The sequence below is a fragment of the Lytechinus variegatus genome, chromosome 8, assembly GCF_018143015.1.
Source record: "Lytechinus variegatus isolate NC3 chromosome 8, Lvar_3.0, whole genome shotgun sequence".
Lineage (NCBI taxonomy): Eukaryota > Metazoa > Echinodermata > Echinoidea > Temnopleuroida > Toxopneustidae > Lytechinus > Lytechinus variegatus.
In genome coordinates this window covers 28159507-28177143 of record NC_054747.1, presented here as the reverse complement: position 1 = coordinate 28177143, position 17637 = coordinate 28159507, and the positions used below count along the sequence as shown (strand labels likewise).

The window sequence follows — 17637 nt, the reverse complement described above, 5'->3', positions numbered from 1 at the left end:
AAAAATCGTGCGCTACTGCTGGCGGGTGTTTCATAAAGCTCTTTGTAAGATATGAGCGACTTTAAGAATGACTGGTAAACCTCTCTTACGCTCTAAATAATCACCAATGAACATTTAATGGTCAATAAGATTTACCCCAAGAATCAGCTTTATGAAATGGCTCCCAGGTGAGTGTTTCATAAAGCTATTCTAAGTTAAGAGCAACTTAAAGAACGACTGGTGAACCTTTCTAACGCGCCAAGCCATCGCCAATGAAAATATTATTTACCACAAAAAGGATCACCAGTCATTCTTAGTCGCTCTTAAAGGGGAAGTTCACCCTGACAAAAAGTTTATTGTAAAAATAGCAGAAAAAATAATAAAAAATATTGACGAAGGTTTGAGAAAAATTCATCAAATAATTAAAAAGTTATTAGAATTTCAATTATTTGATTTGTGACGTCATATGCGAGCAGCATTCCTACATAGCGAATGGTAAAAAATCAATGAAATGTCATTTTCTCAGAAAATTAAAAATGGTTTTCACTGTACCTATTGTATATCAATAGACAAATCATTTTTAAACCCGATCATGAATAGAAAACATAATTAAGTCATCAGGAACCATAAAAAATTTGAAATTCATGCATTTTATATTACATAACACATGAAGCAGCTGCTCGTTTATGACGTCACAAATCCAAAACTTTGAACTCCAATAACTTTCTTATTCTTTAACGGATTTTCCTCAAACCTTCACCAATATTTTTTACTATTTTTTCTGCTATTTTTACAACAAAGTTTTCTTCAGGGTGAACTTCCCCTTTAACTTACAAACAGCTTTATGAAATGGCCCCCTGGTCACATATTACCCACATGCACTTCAGGAGCAAAGCTTATAATCATCCTGTTCTACCGAGACTCTACATGTACATAGAATCATGTACATGGTGTAAAGTTTTCTTGGGCACTGCCATTCTATCATGTCTGCATGAGCCTTTCCAAATAAAGCGGTTGGTATTCATGCAAATGGTTAAAGGAAACCACAGCCCAAGAGAAGAAGCAATCTTATTGGAAAGAGTATTAAATGAGAGGTACAATTTAAAAAAAGTTTCATCAAAATCGGTTATGAAATAAGCAAGTTATAAATGGACGTTTAAAAAGTATTGTTATACTCTCTTTGGGGATCCTCAAATTGGCAAAAGTGCTTCAAAATTTTGTGGACAGCCCTCCATTTGTTTTTGACACAAATTTTCAGATTTTCCTCATTATCTTTCAAATTGCATCTTGCCTCCTTCTGAGCACAGCATATGTCATGGGAAAATATAATTCACGCCACATATGTCAAGGTCAGGAGGAGATAATGTGAAATATGTAAAATAAACAGAGAAATCTGAAAATTTGTGTTCAAAACATATGGAGAGTTGCTCACAAACTCATCCATTTTGAAGCATGTTTGCCAATTTGAGAATCCCAACAGAAGTACAAGATTTTTTTGCTTATTTCATAACCGATTTTGATGAAACTTGTTTTGAATTGTTCCTCTCATTTTACTCTTTCCAATAACAGTAATAAAAGTAATATAAGAATGTATTATGATTATAACGTATAATGTACTGTGATTTCTGTATCATGTACATGTAATAATGTAAATTCGACCTGCCAGCCAACCTAATAGGTTGCCGAGCCTGGTTCTTGTTATTCTTGATCTTTAATAAAGACATGATGTACTACTACTTGCTTCTCTTCTTGGGTTTTGGTGTCCTGTAATTTATGAGGTTGACTCTTGTGTAATTTTTTTGTGAAAAATAAGGAAATATTTCGGATGGCAAGGAACATATTCAATAGTTCTGGCAGTTTCAATTGTAAATTCTTCGTCATCTTTCCATTTGGTCTCATCCTTGTTCCTCTACAACCAATTCTTCTACTTGTAATGAATTTGGCCAAATTACATTTTGTTTCATTCCAAGTCAGGCTATACCCAGTTTGTCTAATATCAAATTGATGTAGTGCTCTGTCTAGATATGATCATTAGATGTATAGCATATGAGTTCAGTATTCAGTCAAAAAGATGAAAAAAAAAACAATAGTAGACAAAGTGGAAATTCCACTATTTGGGGATTAGATGGGATCAACAAGAATTAGACTATGCGGGTATTAGATCAAGTGTAGTGTAATCTAAATGGCACTAAGAACCAATGTGATAAAAGACCAGGACCCTGTCTTATAAAGAGTTACGATTGATCCAATCAATCACAACTGTATGGAAATCCATCCATACCATAAATTTTCTCTATATAAAATTTGCACAATCTCTCTAGTAAATAAAGAGGATCACACTGACTGAATCTTCAAGAGAAGAATGAATGTATGAATATACATCATATCTAGAATATACTTGAACAAATTTGCATTTCAGGGCCCCCATCTTACAAAGAGCTTCCATTGATTTGATCAATCGTAACTCTATGGAAATCCATCAGTGTCATAATTTTTTCTATAGGAGATTGGCACAATGTCCTTTGTTTACCAAGAGAAGCACATTGAATTTTCAAGAAAGCAATGACTGCATGAATATACATCATAGTTAGAATACACTTTGAACAAATTTGCATTTCACATGTTGATGTTGCTGGCCGTCCATAGTTGTAATTGATTGGATCAATCACAACTCTTTGTAAGACAGGGCCCTGATGGGTTGAGCCATTATGGTAGTACATGTGGATTGTCTGGGACTTCGATCCAAATCAATATAAGCTGCTTTAATGGCTGTACATTCTTCATACAGCAAGCCTCGTGGAATAAAGGAAACCAAAGCCCAAGAAGAGAAGCAATCTTATTGGAAAGATTAAAACGAGAGGAACAATAAAAAAAAAGTTTCATCAAAATTTGTTTTGAAACAAACAAGTTACGGACGTTTAAAAAGTCTTGTTCTACTTTCTATGGGGATCCTCAAATTGGCAAACATGCTTCAAAATGGCTGATTTTGTGGACAACTCACCATTTGTTTTGTTCACAAATTTTCAGATTTTCCCCTTTATTTTCAATATTTCACATTATCTCCTACTGACCTTGACATATGTGATGTGAATTATATTTTCCCATGACATATGTTGTGCTCAGAAGTAGGCAAGATGCAATTTGAAAGATAATGAGGAAAATCTGAAAATTTGTGTACAAAACAAATGGAGAATTGTCCACAAAATCAGCAATTTTTAAGGAAGTTTGCCAATTTGAGGATCCCAAAGGAAGTACAACAAGATTTTTAAATGTCCATAACTTGCTTATTTCATAACCGATTTTGATGAAACTTTTTTTTAGATTGTTCCTCTCATTTTACTCTTTCTAATAAGATTGCTTCTTTTCTTGGGTTTTGGTTTCCTTTAATATTGAGATGATAATACTGAGTATTCTACAATACCTCATAGTGCTGTTGTGGCTTAATAGATAAGTCTCCAGACTTTGAACCACAAGGTTCAGGGTTCAAATCCCAAACGAAGCACTTGCGTCCATTGACAAGGCGTTTCTCTACATTTGTGAATCTCCACCAAGGTGTAGTGAATGGGTACCAGGTAGGAAGAAATTCCTTGAATGCTCGAGTGCCCGATTAGGGTACCTGTGCTACAGCTGAGGTAATGGTATGCAGAGCTTTAAAACATTTGTACTAAGCGCTATATAAATGTTGCATATTATTATTAATATCATTAGAATTGAATCACTATTCTGGAACAGAGCCAATATTTCTTTCGAAGAGTTGTGAAAATATTGTTGAGATGGCTACGTTTGTAGGATCGCTCAGCCTTTGGTCTGTAGCATATGGTCTTGGTAAAGCATGAGAAGTCTCAAGGGTCACAGATGTGGATGGGAGACCAACACTGCTGCTCAAAACCACATCTGTAAAACTATCTTTTGAGTTGGCATCGATCAAGGTGGCAGCGATAATATTCTTGGCAGAACTATGTGAGATGTAAGACGGGTCTTCTGGTGCATCAGATTGAGAAGAAATTGCTTGGGCAGTAGGCGAGTTCTCTGATCTAACAGTTGGAGAAGGAACATCCTTGACAGCAGGTGATGTCTGTGACTGGGATTCACTATCATCCTGCTCAGCATTGTTGTTGAGGTAAAGGTTAATCTTGTGCTTCTTGTTCATGTGGTACCTCAGGGAGATTTCGGAATTAAAGCGTCGCGTACATTTCGAGCACCGCAAATGACCACGGTGATACTGCACCACGTGGTACTGCAAGAGATCTTTCCGCTTGAACTGCTTCCCACATTCAGGACACACACTCCACACGTTTGGAGTATGAATCCTCTTGTGTTTGTAGAGCGCGTGGTGGGTGAAGAAACCCTTCCCGCACTGATCGCACCTGAAGGACCTGTCCTTGAAGTGTTTACTCTGAAGATGGGTTTGATAAGATTTCCGAAGACGGAAACTCTCGCCACATTTTACACATTTAAATGGTTTCTCGCCCGTGTGGAGTCTTTCGTGATCCCGCAAACTCATATTCGAGGAGATACACTTGCCACAGTACTGGCAGGTGAATTCCCTTCTGTGCTCGTGTACGCGCTGGATGTGATTCTTAAGATTGGTTGGTCGCAAGAAAACTTTATCGCACATATGACACTTTTGCTTGGGTTCATTGTGGCATATCAAGTGAGCTTGGAGAGTTTTATGATTGTGTTTGACAGCCCCGCAGATCTCGCATACATACTTCCCTCGATCATCAACCTTTTCAGGGTGAAAAGCTTCAATATGACGTCTCAGGGTCATCTCTGAGCAAAACAGGTTTTCGCAAAATGTGCACATTACTTTTGATTTTCCATCATACTTTGATTGTGTGATAAACCTTACTCCTCCCGTATGCCCATGTACCTGGCTTTGCTTTTGATGTTTCAATAGATTGCCTCGATTCCTGAATGTCACACCACAATCATTGCATCTGAACTTGTTGCTATGGCTGCGTATGTGCGTCAGAAGTGTTTTAGAGGAGAAGAAAGTCTGGCCACACGTTTTGCACGTCAAGGGACCCGTCTTGTGATGGGGGAGGTGCTTCCCCAAGGCCTCTGTGCTCGGAAACACACTACTGCAGACCTGACACACGATGGCTTTATGTTGACTCATATGATTCCGAAGATGATTGTACACAGCAAAGCAGCTGCCGCACACGACGCACTGAAGAAACTGCTCAATCAGCTGCCGTCCATGCCTGAACTCATAACCACTGGATTCCGTCAGCTCTCTGACTTTTTCAACAGACTTTTGGATCGCTTCAATCTGAGCCGCACTGGGTCGAGGTTCGTACACCTTGCACTTGTGGCATTTCTCCTCGACAAGCCCGCAGTGGGAGGTCATGTGTAACCGATGTCCCTCTAAGGTCTTGCTGACCTCACTGCAGTAATCGCACGCGTATTCTCCAACTGTACCAGAGCTCTTTCTCTTCTGAAGGATCTTTGGCACTTTTCCTGTGTCTCTTTCCCTTTTGGGAGCACTGTTCTCCTGGTGAGGCGCCAACACCTCCTCAACGCCGCTATCTTCCTCCACTTCAAGAGAGGGCGAGACATCCAACGAAGCAGGTTCTCCTTCACTTTCTCTTGGACACTGCTTCTTGAATGGCAGGTGCGCCTTCTTCATGTGGTTTATGCACTCAGAGAGCACGTGGAACTTCTTCTGGCAGCTCAGACAGTCATATGTCTTTGATTTGTTACATTTTCGCTTTCTGCTAGTGGAGGATTTCTGGTTCGATGCTAGCTTGGCATCTGAATGAATTGGGAGTGGAAATGGAAAGAAGTAAGAGATTACTTTACTTTATTTATAATATTTATTTAATGTACCTATTGTTAAGACATGATTATGTTTAATTGTAAATTTACTAGTGATATTTATTGTCTTATTACCTTGAAATGGTTAACTATACTTTATATTGCATGTGTACTTAATGTAGGGGATAACCTAGATATTATGGCCCGTATTCTGAAGTCAGGTTTAACTGAATTAAACTCAGGTTTAAAGTTGCAGTTTAAGTATGGAAAGCCAAAAGTATCAAATTTTTTATAAAGTTTCTTATGTTTACTGTGCTTTTTCCTGATTCATCGATGTTGAAGACAGTAATCTATTTACACTTCCGAGGCAATTATGAATGATTCGAGAGCCAAATGAGCTGAAATATGATATCTTATACCATTAGTGATTTATGTAACAATGGGCTATCCATACTTAAAGATAAATTCCAGTTTTGGTAACGATCTCAAAATTACTTTTGACAGAATCTAATAATATGACCACCCAAGTGTCTGTTTGTATGAATAAAAAATATGTGCCAAAGGATTCTGGAAGAAATTGTGTAATTGCTGAGAAATAAGCAAAATAAGCGCGGATTCGGTCACTTCCGTCGGGTCTTTATTCCAGCAATATAATATACACTGTCCCACGTGTGCCTATCTGTGTTGGTGATCTTCGGTGTGGACATTTTTCAGCGTAGATTTCAAGATTACACAAAGTTCAGTTTATGTAACTGTACCAGATCTAGATCCTCGATGATATTCTGACAATTAAGCCTGGTTTTACAGACTTACTCATGAAATCAGTGTTTACTGCAACTACTGGCATTTCTCTTTAAACCACAACTTTAAACCTGAGTTTAAGTTAAACCTGATATCAGAATACTAGCCAAAGTATCTTTACTTTTGCTATCCCCTCGGGCTCCACTGTATTATAAAATGCTCACTTTGTACACTTTTATTTTGATTGTGGAAATCCAATAAATTCAATTCAGGACAAAGTTTTATGTTGAATGGGGGTTTGCGCACGCAGTGCCAGAACTCTGGAATAGTATACCACACAGTAACTTTAAGGCAAGTTGATACAAGTGGGCAATTTAAATCTGCATTGAAAACATACCGGTATTCATTTAACTGATAATAATATCATCAGAGCACTACCAGCAGCTTTCCCTCATCCTTTCTTATTTCTTATTCCTAACGCGCATTGAGACCTCAGTAAGGTGTAATGTGGTATACAAATGGTGTTCTATTATTATTAAAGGTCAAGTCCACCTCAGAAAAATGTTGATTTGAATCAATAGAGAAAATCAGACAAGCACAATGCTGAAAATTTCATCAAAATCGGATGTAAAATAACAAAGTTATGACATTTCAAAGTTTCGCTTATTTTTAACAAAATAGTCATATGAACGAGCCAGTTTCATCCAAATGAGAGAGTCGATGATGTCACTCACTCACTACCGTATTTCTTTTGTTTGTTATTGTTTGAATTATACGATATTTCAATTTTTACGAATTTGACGACTAGGACCTCCTTACCTGAAGCACAAAATGTTAAAATAATGGAATTCCATGTGTTCTGGAAGGAATGAAAATTCATTTCACATGACAATGACGAGAAAATAAAAATATTTCATATATTATAATAAAATACAAAAGAAATAGTGAGTGAGTGATGTCATCAGTTCCTCATTTGCATACCGAGTGAGATGTGCATATAACTGTTTTGTGAAATGAAGCGAAACTTTAAAATGCCATAACTTTCTTATTTTACATCCAATTTTGATGAAATTTTCAGTGCTATGCATGTTGAATTGTTCTCTTTTCATTTAAATCAAGTTTTTGTTGGGGTGGACTTGTCCTTTAAGAAGATGAAGGTAAATGGAGAAGAAATTCAAGAAAAATGCATAGCGACTACATTTGAATCATGTTTGGCAGCAGTATTAGTATTAGGGTTAAAAGGTCTATCAGGTGTTTTTTCTATCACATTACATTAAAGAGAGGTATCACAACATAATCAAGGATGAATTGTTTGTCACTTTATTTGAATGAACAAAAAGAGATATTTTTGGGTATATTTTCAGTGTCCAAAGTGGAGAGTTCTACATCTGTGACATCACAGATATTGGTCGCATTGCCAATGGGAGGATCTCCATAGCGTTTAATGATCTTGGCATTCAAAACTTTCTATTGCTTGTCCAATTGTGCTCAAACCTTTATTGATCTACACTAACATGCTCAGATTTCATTCTCCATTAAAGGTCATGCAAGCAACTTGAATGTAAGAGCATATCTGTAGGCTAATATTGAAATGGAATTTCTTACCTTATTATTATTCTTCCTAAATGTAACATTTTTAGAATGATACAAAAGCTCAAAATTATTTTTTTCATTGTTCTTAAAACAGGAATTCTTCTCTTACCTGAACCATCAGAGATGATATTTTGAACAAAGGCATTGAGTTTCATTGTCTCCTCATGGGCTCTGTGAAGCTCAGCTAATTTCTCCTCTAAAGTCTTCCTTTTCCTGTTAGTTCCTTTGGCTAAACATAAAATATTAAGAGAAATGTATATAAGATTTAGGGGTGGGGGTGAGCTGGGCTGATTGTTTTTAACCCAAATTATTTAACGTATTATTACTTCTACTTAAACTCTTTGACCCATATTGTGAAGTCTGGTTTAATTAAAACTCGGGTTTAAACTTGTGGTTTAACTATGGAAAGCGAATTGGAGCACAAATCCCTAACACATTCAATTTATTAACTCATATGACACCCAAATCATTCATAATTGTCTGGGAATGATAACTGAAGTATTTTTCTTCATTAAGAAAGCAAAAGGAACAAAAAATAGTAAACATAAGAAATATACAATATATATTTCTTATGTTTTATTAAACCATGGCTACCAGAGTACCACCTTAATTTTCTTGTGTTCATGACCAGAACAAAGTCACTGACAATCTCCATTGAAAAGACAAAAAAAAGTTGAAAAACAAAATAGGCTTATAAATAAAAAGTTTATAGTACAATAAATAAAATACATTTAAAAAATGTGATGCTGTTTATAAAGTACATTAAATCAGAATCTCACAAGGAGACTGTGAATTAACAAAATATGGGGGGTCCTTTTATAAGACTTTGAGTTTATGCATAATTAGAATTTGTTATGAGGTTATTTTTCACAGAGAATTTTATTTTGTAGGTTATGGCAAGGGTTAGTGTGCAAATTTGGTCAGTTGCATTCATAAGCTAAAAAAGAACACATAAAACATTGACCAAATAATTCTTTATAGCTTCAAAATCAAATCAAAATCACATCAAAACACAACTTCAATTTTTTTTTCACCAGCCAAATATAACTTTCCCATAGAAGTCTAAAATAAATAAATGAATTTGGTATCAAAAGCAACCTTGAGCATAGTCAGTCACATTACGGTCAGTCAGGAGTTTGTCCAACAGCACAAATTTAGCATTTTTAAACTTTTCCCCGTGAAACCAGCGATTGGATATTTTCTTTTAATTTGATGTAATATGACGACCTTCAAATTTATATTCAACTCAATTTTTTTCTAAAAAATATGTTGTCGAATAGAAAATGAGTTTAAAATAAAAGTTTAATTCTGTTTGATTTTTTCTACAAGAAGCCACTCTGGCATATTTTGGGGGTCCAATGTGAAAATGTTTACTTTCAGATGAGTTAAAATCCAAAACCTCAATCTATATTTGAAATAAAGCCAATATATGATTTTTGAAAGATTTCCACATTTGCTTGTAAAATTCCTGCCACTTATCACTATGAACCTCATAAGGTAGGTACCGATATTAGCAAATCAATTATCACCTGTACATTCTTGAGGACTTTGGGGCAGATCTTCTTCGGTTTCTTCCTGTCTCTTTCCCTCCTTCTCTCCCTTCCGATCTTCCTGTTTCCTCTTCTTTTCCATCTTCCTTTGGTCGACCTTCTTCAATCTGTTCATCTCCGTCTTCCTCTCTCCTTCTCTGATGAAATCACTGTCTACCCTTTTCTTTGAGCACCTCGTAGACCTTCGGAGACTGGGCCTTTGAACTCTCTGGATGTCCTGTAGGTTGGCATGATCAGCTTCCTGTGAGCTTCCTTCAAGTGCCCCACTCCCGGGTCTTGGCTCTGCTGCAGATGATTCTTTATTTATGAAGGAGCATTTGGTATGAGATGTCTTCCTGCATCTATTTGTAGATGATTTTGCTGTTGTTATTTGCTTCTTCTTCAATTTTTCATTTTGCCCGTCCACATTGATACAGACACAATCTTCCTGACATGTACCAGTTGCTTTGGAAGCACCAGCAGTCTTGACAGGTGGTGATCTTCTTGGTTCCGGAGTTGCTATCTTTGAAGATGATTTGTCTATGTGCAACAACACAGGAGGCACTTGTGATATTGTCTCATTGCACTGTTCTTTTCCATCAGTACGAACAACACCTGTAGCATTTTCAGGAAAAAATACTGATTCGTCATCACTTGCCACTTCAACATGATCATGATCGCCGGAAAAAGCAACATCTTCTACAGTTGACAGTTCTTCTCTGCCTGAATGCTTTGTTTCTGACCTACATACATTCTTTGCATCGACAATGATTTGGGCACCTACTGCAGCCTGCGCAATGATATCACCGGGGTTCATGAGTACTGCAGTTTGGACCTGCCCAGTGGAACTAGTTCCCCCTCTATCAGAGTTTGATGCTGCTTTGTGAGTATCCATCCAGGGATTCCCCTGAGTGCCATCTCTTGGATTGGAACATGAAAGGGGATCATTGGTATCCCTGTCTGCCCCAGAGATATGACACGACTCACCGAGTACACTGGCAGCTGCATCTGCAAGGACGTTGATTCTGTCCCCATCTTGATTTTGGGCATGGCTGGCATCACCCTTGTCCTCGTCTACCACCTCATCATCATCATCGTCACCATCGCTCTCTTCTGTTACGCCGTGTGCCTCCATCATGTGCTTCTGTAAGTTCAATGCTTTACTAAAAGCTCTCTTGCACATCACGCATCCATACGGTTTCATTTTCCTTAAAGATTTTTTTTCATCCACTGGAATGTTGCATGGTGATGCTGCCTTTCTCATTGTCATGGTACCTTCAACTGAGGGCTCCACTGTATATTCTGTTCCCTCCATTGAATACGCTTCAACTCTGGATCTGGATAGGTTGCCCTACATAGAAAATGATAAATAAGATCTTTCGTTAAGTTGTGTTCTCTATTTGTAACAGCATCATGAAGAGCATGAGTACATTGTCCACACAAAGTATCTGAAAGATCAAACATGAGCCCAAGGGCATTTCACCGGTTTAAATGTAACAAGTACAAGAGATAGTTCTAATGCTACATGTAACTAAATTGATGTCTATTGATGTTTACAAGATAGTGGATTTGGAAACTTATTTGGATGAAGCATCCTCATCCAAAAAAAACTAACCATACACAATACTGTTGCTTTGCAAAAGTGTTGTGCTGAACTTTTTTACATTTCTGTAACATATAAATGTACATATATGTTATGCATTATTTTTAAACAATGTAAATTAACATGGAGAAGGTTTACAGTTCACCATGTGTAGTATGAAGAAGGGAAAGAAATACAGGCAGAAAGATTGAAATGGAAAGACAAGATAGGATGAAAAGAGAAAATTAGAAGTATTCTTTCTTGAAAGTGAGTGAAGTCCTGAAAAGGACTGTAAACCAGATGAGATGAGCTGAATATGGCTTGAGTAGCGATAGTTTGAGTAGTAGCAGGACTTCACTCACTTTCAAGAAAGAATACTTGGAATTTCCTCTTTTTAGGTGGTATGTCTTTGACAGATCACCTCTTAATTTCGTCAGAATTTTCTTTATTACTTATTTTTCGCACCTATGTTTGTCGCCAACTTTTCTCGGAATTGGCTCAATCAATTTGCTGATTTTTTTCGTCATTTATAGAGTATATCATAGAGACGGCATACGAAGCTTTTCACGGTCATATGATCATGATGACGTCATCTACGCGCCATTTTGTAAAATTCTTAATTTGATCATATCTTCAATATCAATTATCAAAAATTAACAATATTTACATCACATTAACTTCAGGTCAAGGGTCAACTGTCAATATCATCAAAGGTCATGATGTGCTCGTCAAAGCTAAAAATTCCTCCAAATGGCCTATAAAAATTTGTGGGTACGTTTCAGGTCATTTTAAGCATTTCAAAAATTTGCATTGATAACATAATTCTGAGCAATTTGATACCTTGATCAACCTTCTACGACCATAATAACGAACAAACGATACAGACGCTTGCGTTGCGTAACGTGGGTGAAGAACAATAGAAAACAAGATGGCGGCGTAAACATCGAGCAAGTCTCTTCCTTCTTTTCATGAATTTTTGTCGTATTTTTAATGAATTCTTGTCTAAAAATAAAATCCATAGCATAGAAATGTCGGAAATGAAGTTGTATCCAATGTACATGATTTAGGGCTGGATCTTTCAGAAAGTAAAAATCTCTTGGGCGAAAGTTTAAGGTTTTGGCTGCCTACACGCACATGTATAGAATAGAAGCCCTGGCTTTGTATTAACCCACTTGTTCACTGCAACCATCCTGCCTGTGGGGAATCTACAGGTAGGACTATGGTATGCCAATGCTGTACATAGCACACACTTTGAAAAATCATTAAAATATCACTTTTGTGACCAAAATTACTGATTTCCATACAGTTGCAATTTATTTTTCATTAGTAACTTGGGAATAATTTTTGTATTCACCAGAGCGCTCAAAAACTTGAATTTTGGGCATATTTTTGTGTACGCCCTCTAGTGGTGGAAAGTAATATGGCGATTGGCAAGAAAATTTTCATTTTTCAATCTCTATATTTAATTAAGAAAAAAATAATTTCAAGAATTAAATTTACATAAGAGCCAAGTTATATGATGAATGCCTGTAATGAAAACTGACAGTGTAAGAAAAACAAGCATTTGTCCCATATAAAAAGAGAAATTAAGCCAAACATTGCCACCATTATTTTGCCACACATGGAGATATAACTGAGAACAAGGTTATATTATAACCTTGTTCATTGAATGAGTGTATTAACCCAGGGAACTCCCGCCCACATAGCGGGAGGGAGCCCAGCTACCTTACCGTGTCATTGACCATACTAGGATAGCGTGAAGTATGGTCAAAATAATTCTCCGAATAAGTAGTTAAAACAGAAATCAAGCACTTACCACGATTAAATGGATGAAGGTCTAATGAGTGGCAGTTTCCTGACATCTAGGCACAAACTGGAACCTCAAAAAACCGAAAAGTTCTCTCCTAGTCCTACCCCAGTCTCCATCGGCCATTTTGTTACGATTCATAACAAAAATGGCCGATCGAGACTGGGGTAGGAGAGAACTTTTCGTTTTTTTGAGGTTCCAGTTTGTGCCTAGATGTCAGGAAACTGCCACTCGTTAGACCTTCATCCATATAATCATTCATGGTAAGTGCTTGATTTCTGTTTTAAAGGGGAAGTTCACCCTGAAGAAAACTTTGTTGTAAAAATAGCAGAAAAAATAATAAAAAATATTAGTGAAGGTTTGAGGAAAATCCGTTAAAGAGTAAGAAAGTTATTAGAGTTCAAAATTTTGCATTTGTGACGTCATAAACGAGCAGCTGCCTCATGTGTTATGTAAAAAAAAATGTATGAATTTCAATTTTTTTATGGTTCCTGATGACTTAATTTTGTTTTCTTTTCATGATCGGATGCGAAATGATTTGTCTATTGATATACAAAAGGTACAGTGAAAACTATTTTCAATTTTCTGAGAAAATGGCATTTTATTGTTTTTTTACCATTCGCTATGTAGGAATGCTGCTCGCATATGACGTCACAAATCAAATAATTGAAATTCTAATATTTTTTTAATTATATGATGAATTTTTCTCAAACCTTTGGCAATATTTTTTATTATTTTTTCTGCTATTTTTACAATAAACTTTTTGTCAGACTGAACTATCCCTTTAATTATTTATTCAGAGAATTATTTTGACCATACTTCACGCTAGTCTCGCGTATGGTCAATTACATGGCCTTGGTAAGGTCCTGGGCTCCCGCCCGCATAGCGGGCGTTCCCTGGGTTAGCTTCGTATGAGAGTAATTTACGTTAGTAAATGATTTTTACTCTCTAGAAGCCTCCTGGCTAGCGCCCCCCCCCCCGTCCGAAAACACCCCGTCATGAACATCCAACATAAAAACCAGTACGTGGGGCGTACATTAGTAATTCTATGATCTTAATAATCCCTTCGAAAAAGAGACAAAAAGAGCTTTTCCTGTACTAAAAAATGACACTGATCCAATTTGAGCTTACCTAACTTTCCTCGATTCATATTCATGCCACAATAAATCAGAATAAAGACATTAAAACTAAAGTAAAGACAAAAAGTCGAAGCACTTTGCAAGTTTGTTATTGAATAACGGTCGTAGAGGGCTTCAACTGGAATCAGTAATAATAAAAAAAATCCGATCCTCCTTCTCCTCATACTTTTATTCTTCTTCTTATTATTATTCTTCTTCTTATTCTTCTAAAAAAAAAATTATATCTCCATCGTATGTCGAGAAATACAGTGTACAGTAAAATAGACTTAAAGCTTGTGTATGGTAGTGGATCGTATTACCGAACACTTTTCATGAATTTGATCATATCAAACACATTATTCCAATAAAATTCACAAAACTTTCACCATAAATACACAAATACCTACAAAATATAAACATGCAGATATTTTGCCGAAATTGTTTTTCATTTTTACGACATCAGCTTCCAATCGGACCCCTCTTCGCAAGTGAAATATTTTGGTCACTTGAAAAGGTATCGTATTACCGAACGTGTGTTTTCTATGGGAAAAGTTGGGAAAACAACAAAGTCACTGATTAGCTATTTTGACCATATTTTATTGTTTTGAGGATATAAAGACTTCGACATTGTGTTTTTGATAATTTTTCATCATTTTTCTATTTAAGTTCCCTTTGGAAGGAAGTTGCAAAGGTTTGAGCGTATTTGATTATTTTCTGACGCATATGATGCGCGCGTTCGGTAATACAAGGCCGGTCGGTAATACAATCACTCACTATATAGTTTTGGTAAATCCACCAAAATGCACCTATCACTATTCCAATTCATTGCTAGCTAATATGAATCGATATGCCCTATAACAGTTATGATGTGGAGGATATGAAATGAAAATGTGTTTTACAGGATAAATTTGGCGATTTTACATGGAAATTTAACTTGATCGGGTCACCCGATCAAATTAAAATATCTGTGTGTTTTTGTCTTTCAATTAAATCCTATTCCAAATCATGGAATGGGCTGAAACTTTCAAGATATGTTCTTTGTCTGTAACTTTTGGATATCTAATCACTAAATTTATAAGATAAGTGCTTGAATGCCCATTTTTTAAATTCAAAACAAGCATCGCCGAGAGAGGGCGCTATATATCCAAGATTTGAATATTTGAAATTTTCTCAGAGAAGTGCAGTTGGAAAAATATCTAACGGTCTCTACGCTTCAGTAAGACTGTCATCTTAGATGATATTCGATTATCAATCACATTATTGACCCTTTACCAAAGCTATACACAGGCTTTAACTTATTTTTAATTCTTTTTTGTGCCTCTCCTCTCTGCTTTTATCCGACGAATAAAGTTACTTAGTTAAAGGTCAAGTCCACCCCAACGAAAGTCAATTTGAATGAAAAATTCTGAAAATCCAACAAGCATAAACGTGACAATTAAATTTCATCAAAACTGGATGTAAAATAAGAAATCTATGATATTTTGAAGTTTCGCTCAAATTTACATAACAGTTATTTGTATTTGTATTTATGTTTATCTATTTACCGAAATTCACACTAAAAACATAAGCGTACAAAGGAAAATATAAAAGCAAGATATATATATATAAAAAATAGCAAGTAAGAACAGATATATATATAAACAAACAAACAACAATATCAAATAGACATGAGAAATAGTGAAATCGGAAGGACACCCGGTTCAGCTCTGCCCATGGACAGTAGGCTAGTACTGTTTTTCCACGGGGTCTAAGGATTAAAACACAAGAAATTAAGAAAATTCTACCAAAAAATCTCACTGTTATAAATTATGCACATCCTGCTCGGTATGCAAATGTGGGGATTGATGACGTCACTTATGGAGGTGCCGTGGCCGAGTGGTCTAAGGCGCCTGGCTATACATGGAGTCCGGGGTTCGATCCCCGGCCATGGCACCAATGCCTAGGAGCAAGGCATTTAATCTGCAATGCTCTTTTATCCTGCTTTCAAATAAATGGAAATGCTATATGCATTATTGCTAGCTAGGTGTGCACTTGTTTAAAAAAAAAAAAATACTGGAGGTGGAGGTGTCGTGGCCGTGTGGTCTAAGGCGCCTGGCTGAGTCCGGGGTTCGATCCCCGGCCGCGGCACCTATGCCTATGAGCAAGGCATTTAATCTACAATGCTCTTTTATCCTGCCGCTTTGAAATAATTGGAAATGCTGTATGCATTATTGGTAACAAAGTGTGATATTATTAAAAAAAAAAATACTAGTATTTCTTTTGCATTTATATGAAATATTCTAGTTTTTTCCTCATTGTCCTACCAAAGTTTTATTTCTCACTGAACATGTTGAATTACCATTGTTATAACATTTTATGGTTTAGACAAGTTGGTGGTCACACTAGTAAAAACTAATGCAATATTGAGTGAGGAACATCATCGACTTTCTTTTTTGCATATCACTGAGTTGTGCATGATAACTGTTTTGTAAAACAACAAGCGAAACTTTAAAATGTCATAACTTTCTTATTTTGCATCCGATTTTTTGATGAAATTTTCAGCGTCGTGCTTGTTTGATTTTTCTCTATTCGTTCAACTCAACAATTTCTGATGTGGACTTGACCTTGAAGGATGTGTTGGGAAGCCGATGCAATCCCAGGGTAATAAGCTTTGATATCAACTAGCATCAAGAAGTAGGTCCCTCCATCCCACGAGCTCTCTCGATCTCTCTCTTCCTTCTTCTTGACCCTCCCCACTCCAGTCTCTCTCCTGTATATAGCTCCCTGGTGTATTAAGGTTTTGGACGTTTTCAATTTCCTTTTGGCCCCCTGACTGAACTTATTTTAGGATCCTGAAAGTAGTTCGTGTTTGATTACGATCTGATACCTTCTCTTTAATTTGGTCAATAGAAACGCCGCCAGCCGTCCACCCCTGTTTGACATACAGTGTACGTACTTTCATATTTTAGTCATTCATGAGAACTGAAATGCAACAAGAACACGAAATTAGACCCCCCCCCATTTAAAAAAACGGAAAAAGTGACAGTTGAACTAAATAAATTAAAATACCGGAATGACTCAGTTACAATCTTTTACGATTATAGATCAGTTTAGCTATGCAGATACATAGAATTAGATTTGAAGAAAAATAATTTCTGATTTTATTACCAAGGTTCTAATTCTGTTTTCTTCTTTTTCACTTTATTCCATAGATCAAAAGGAACCTTTACTTCATATAAAACAAAGTAGTCACGAACCCAATTATTTTACATACATTAACCCTTTTACATACATTCTTTTTTAATTAAATAAAAAATCTGCAAAACATACCAAATAACATCTATTTATGAGTGTAATAGTAGCGACGCCTAGTTCAAAAAATGATTCGTGAACAACCTAGCTCCTAAGTAAGTATGATTTTTTAAATGGTGCATGATGAAATCACCGAGAACTATTCAAGATTATTATTTTGGTGCCTCCATGGATTGATTTCAATCTATTTAAACATAAAATTCTCTCTATCCAACAAACAATTTTTGCATTGTTTGA

At 36.3% G+C, this 17637-nt stretch overlaps 1 protein-coding gene across 1 annotated transcript; it reads right to left on the bottom strand.

The window, feature by feature from the left end:
- Nucleotides 1–3303: 3303 nt before the first annotated feature.
- On the bottom strand, nt 3304–14216 carry LOC121420285 (zinc finger protein 37 homolog). The gene is made up of 4 exons (XM_041614862.1): nt 14123–14216; nt 9603–10953; nt 8183–8302; nt 3304–5736 (listed from the first exon to the last, which is right to left on the bottom strand). The coding sequence occupies exons 2-4, from the start codon at nt 10915–10917 to the stop codon at nt 3698–3700; spliced, it is 3474 nt and encodes a 1157-aa protein (XP_041470796.1). The 5' UTR covers nt 10918–10953; nt 14123–14216; the 3' UTR covers nt 3304–3697.
- Between the last annotated feature and the right edge of the window lie 3421 nt (nt 14217–17637).

What these genes read in the sequence shown, in the direction of transcription:
- LOC121420285 (XM_041614862.1), bottom strand. Translation starts at nt 10,917, where the DNA reads ATGGAGGGAACAGAATATACAGTGGAGCCCTCAGTTGAAGGTACCATG. An exon ending in AAGTCCTCAAGAATGTACAG is followed by an intron (nt 8,303 to 9,602) that starts GTGATAATTGAT and finishes TTTTATGTTTAG; the next exon opens with CCAAAGGAACTAACAGGAAA. An exon ending in TATCATCTCTGATGGTTCAG is followed by an intron (nt 5,737 to 8,182) that starts GTAAGAGAAGAA and finishes CAATTCATTCAG; the next exon opens with ATGCCAAGCTAGCATCGAAC.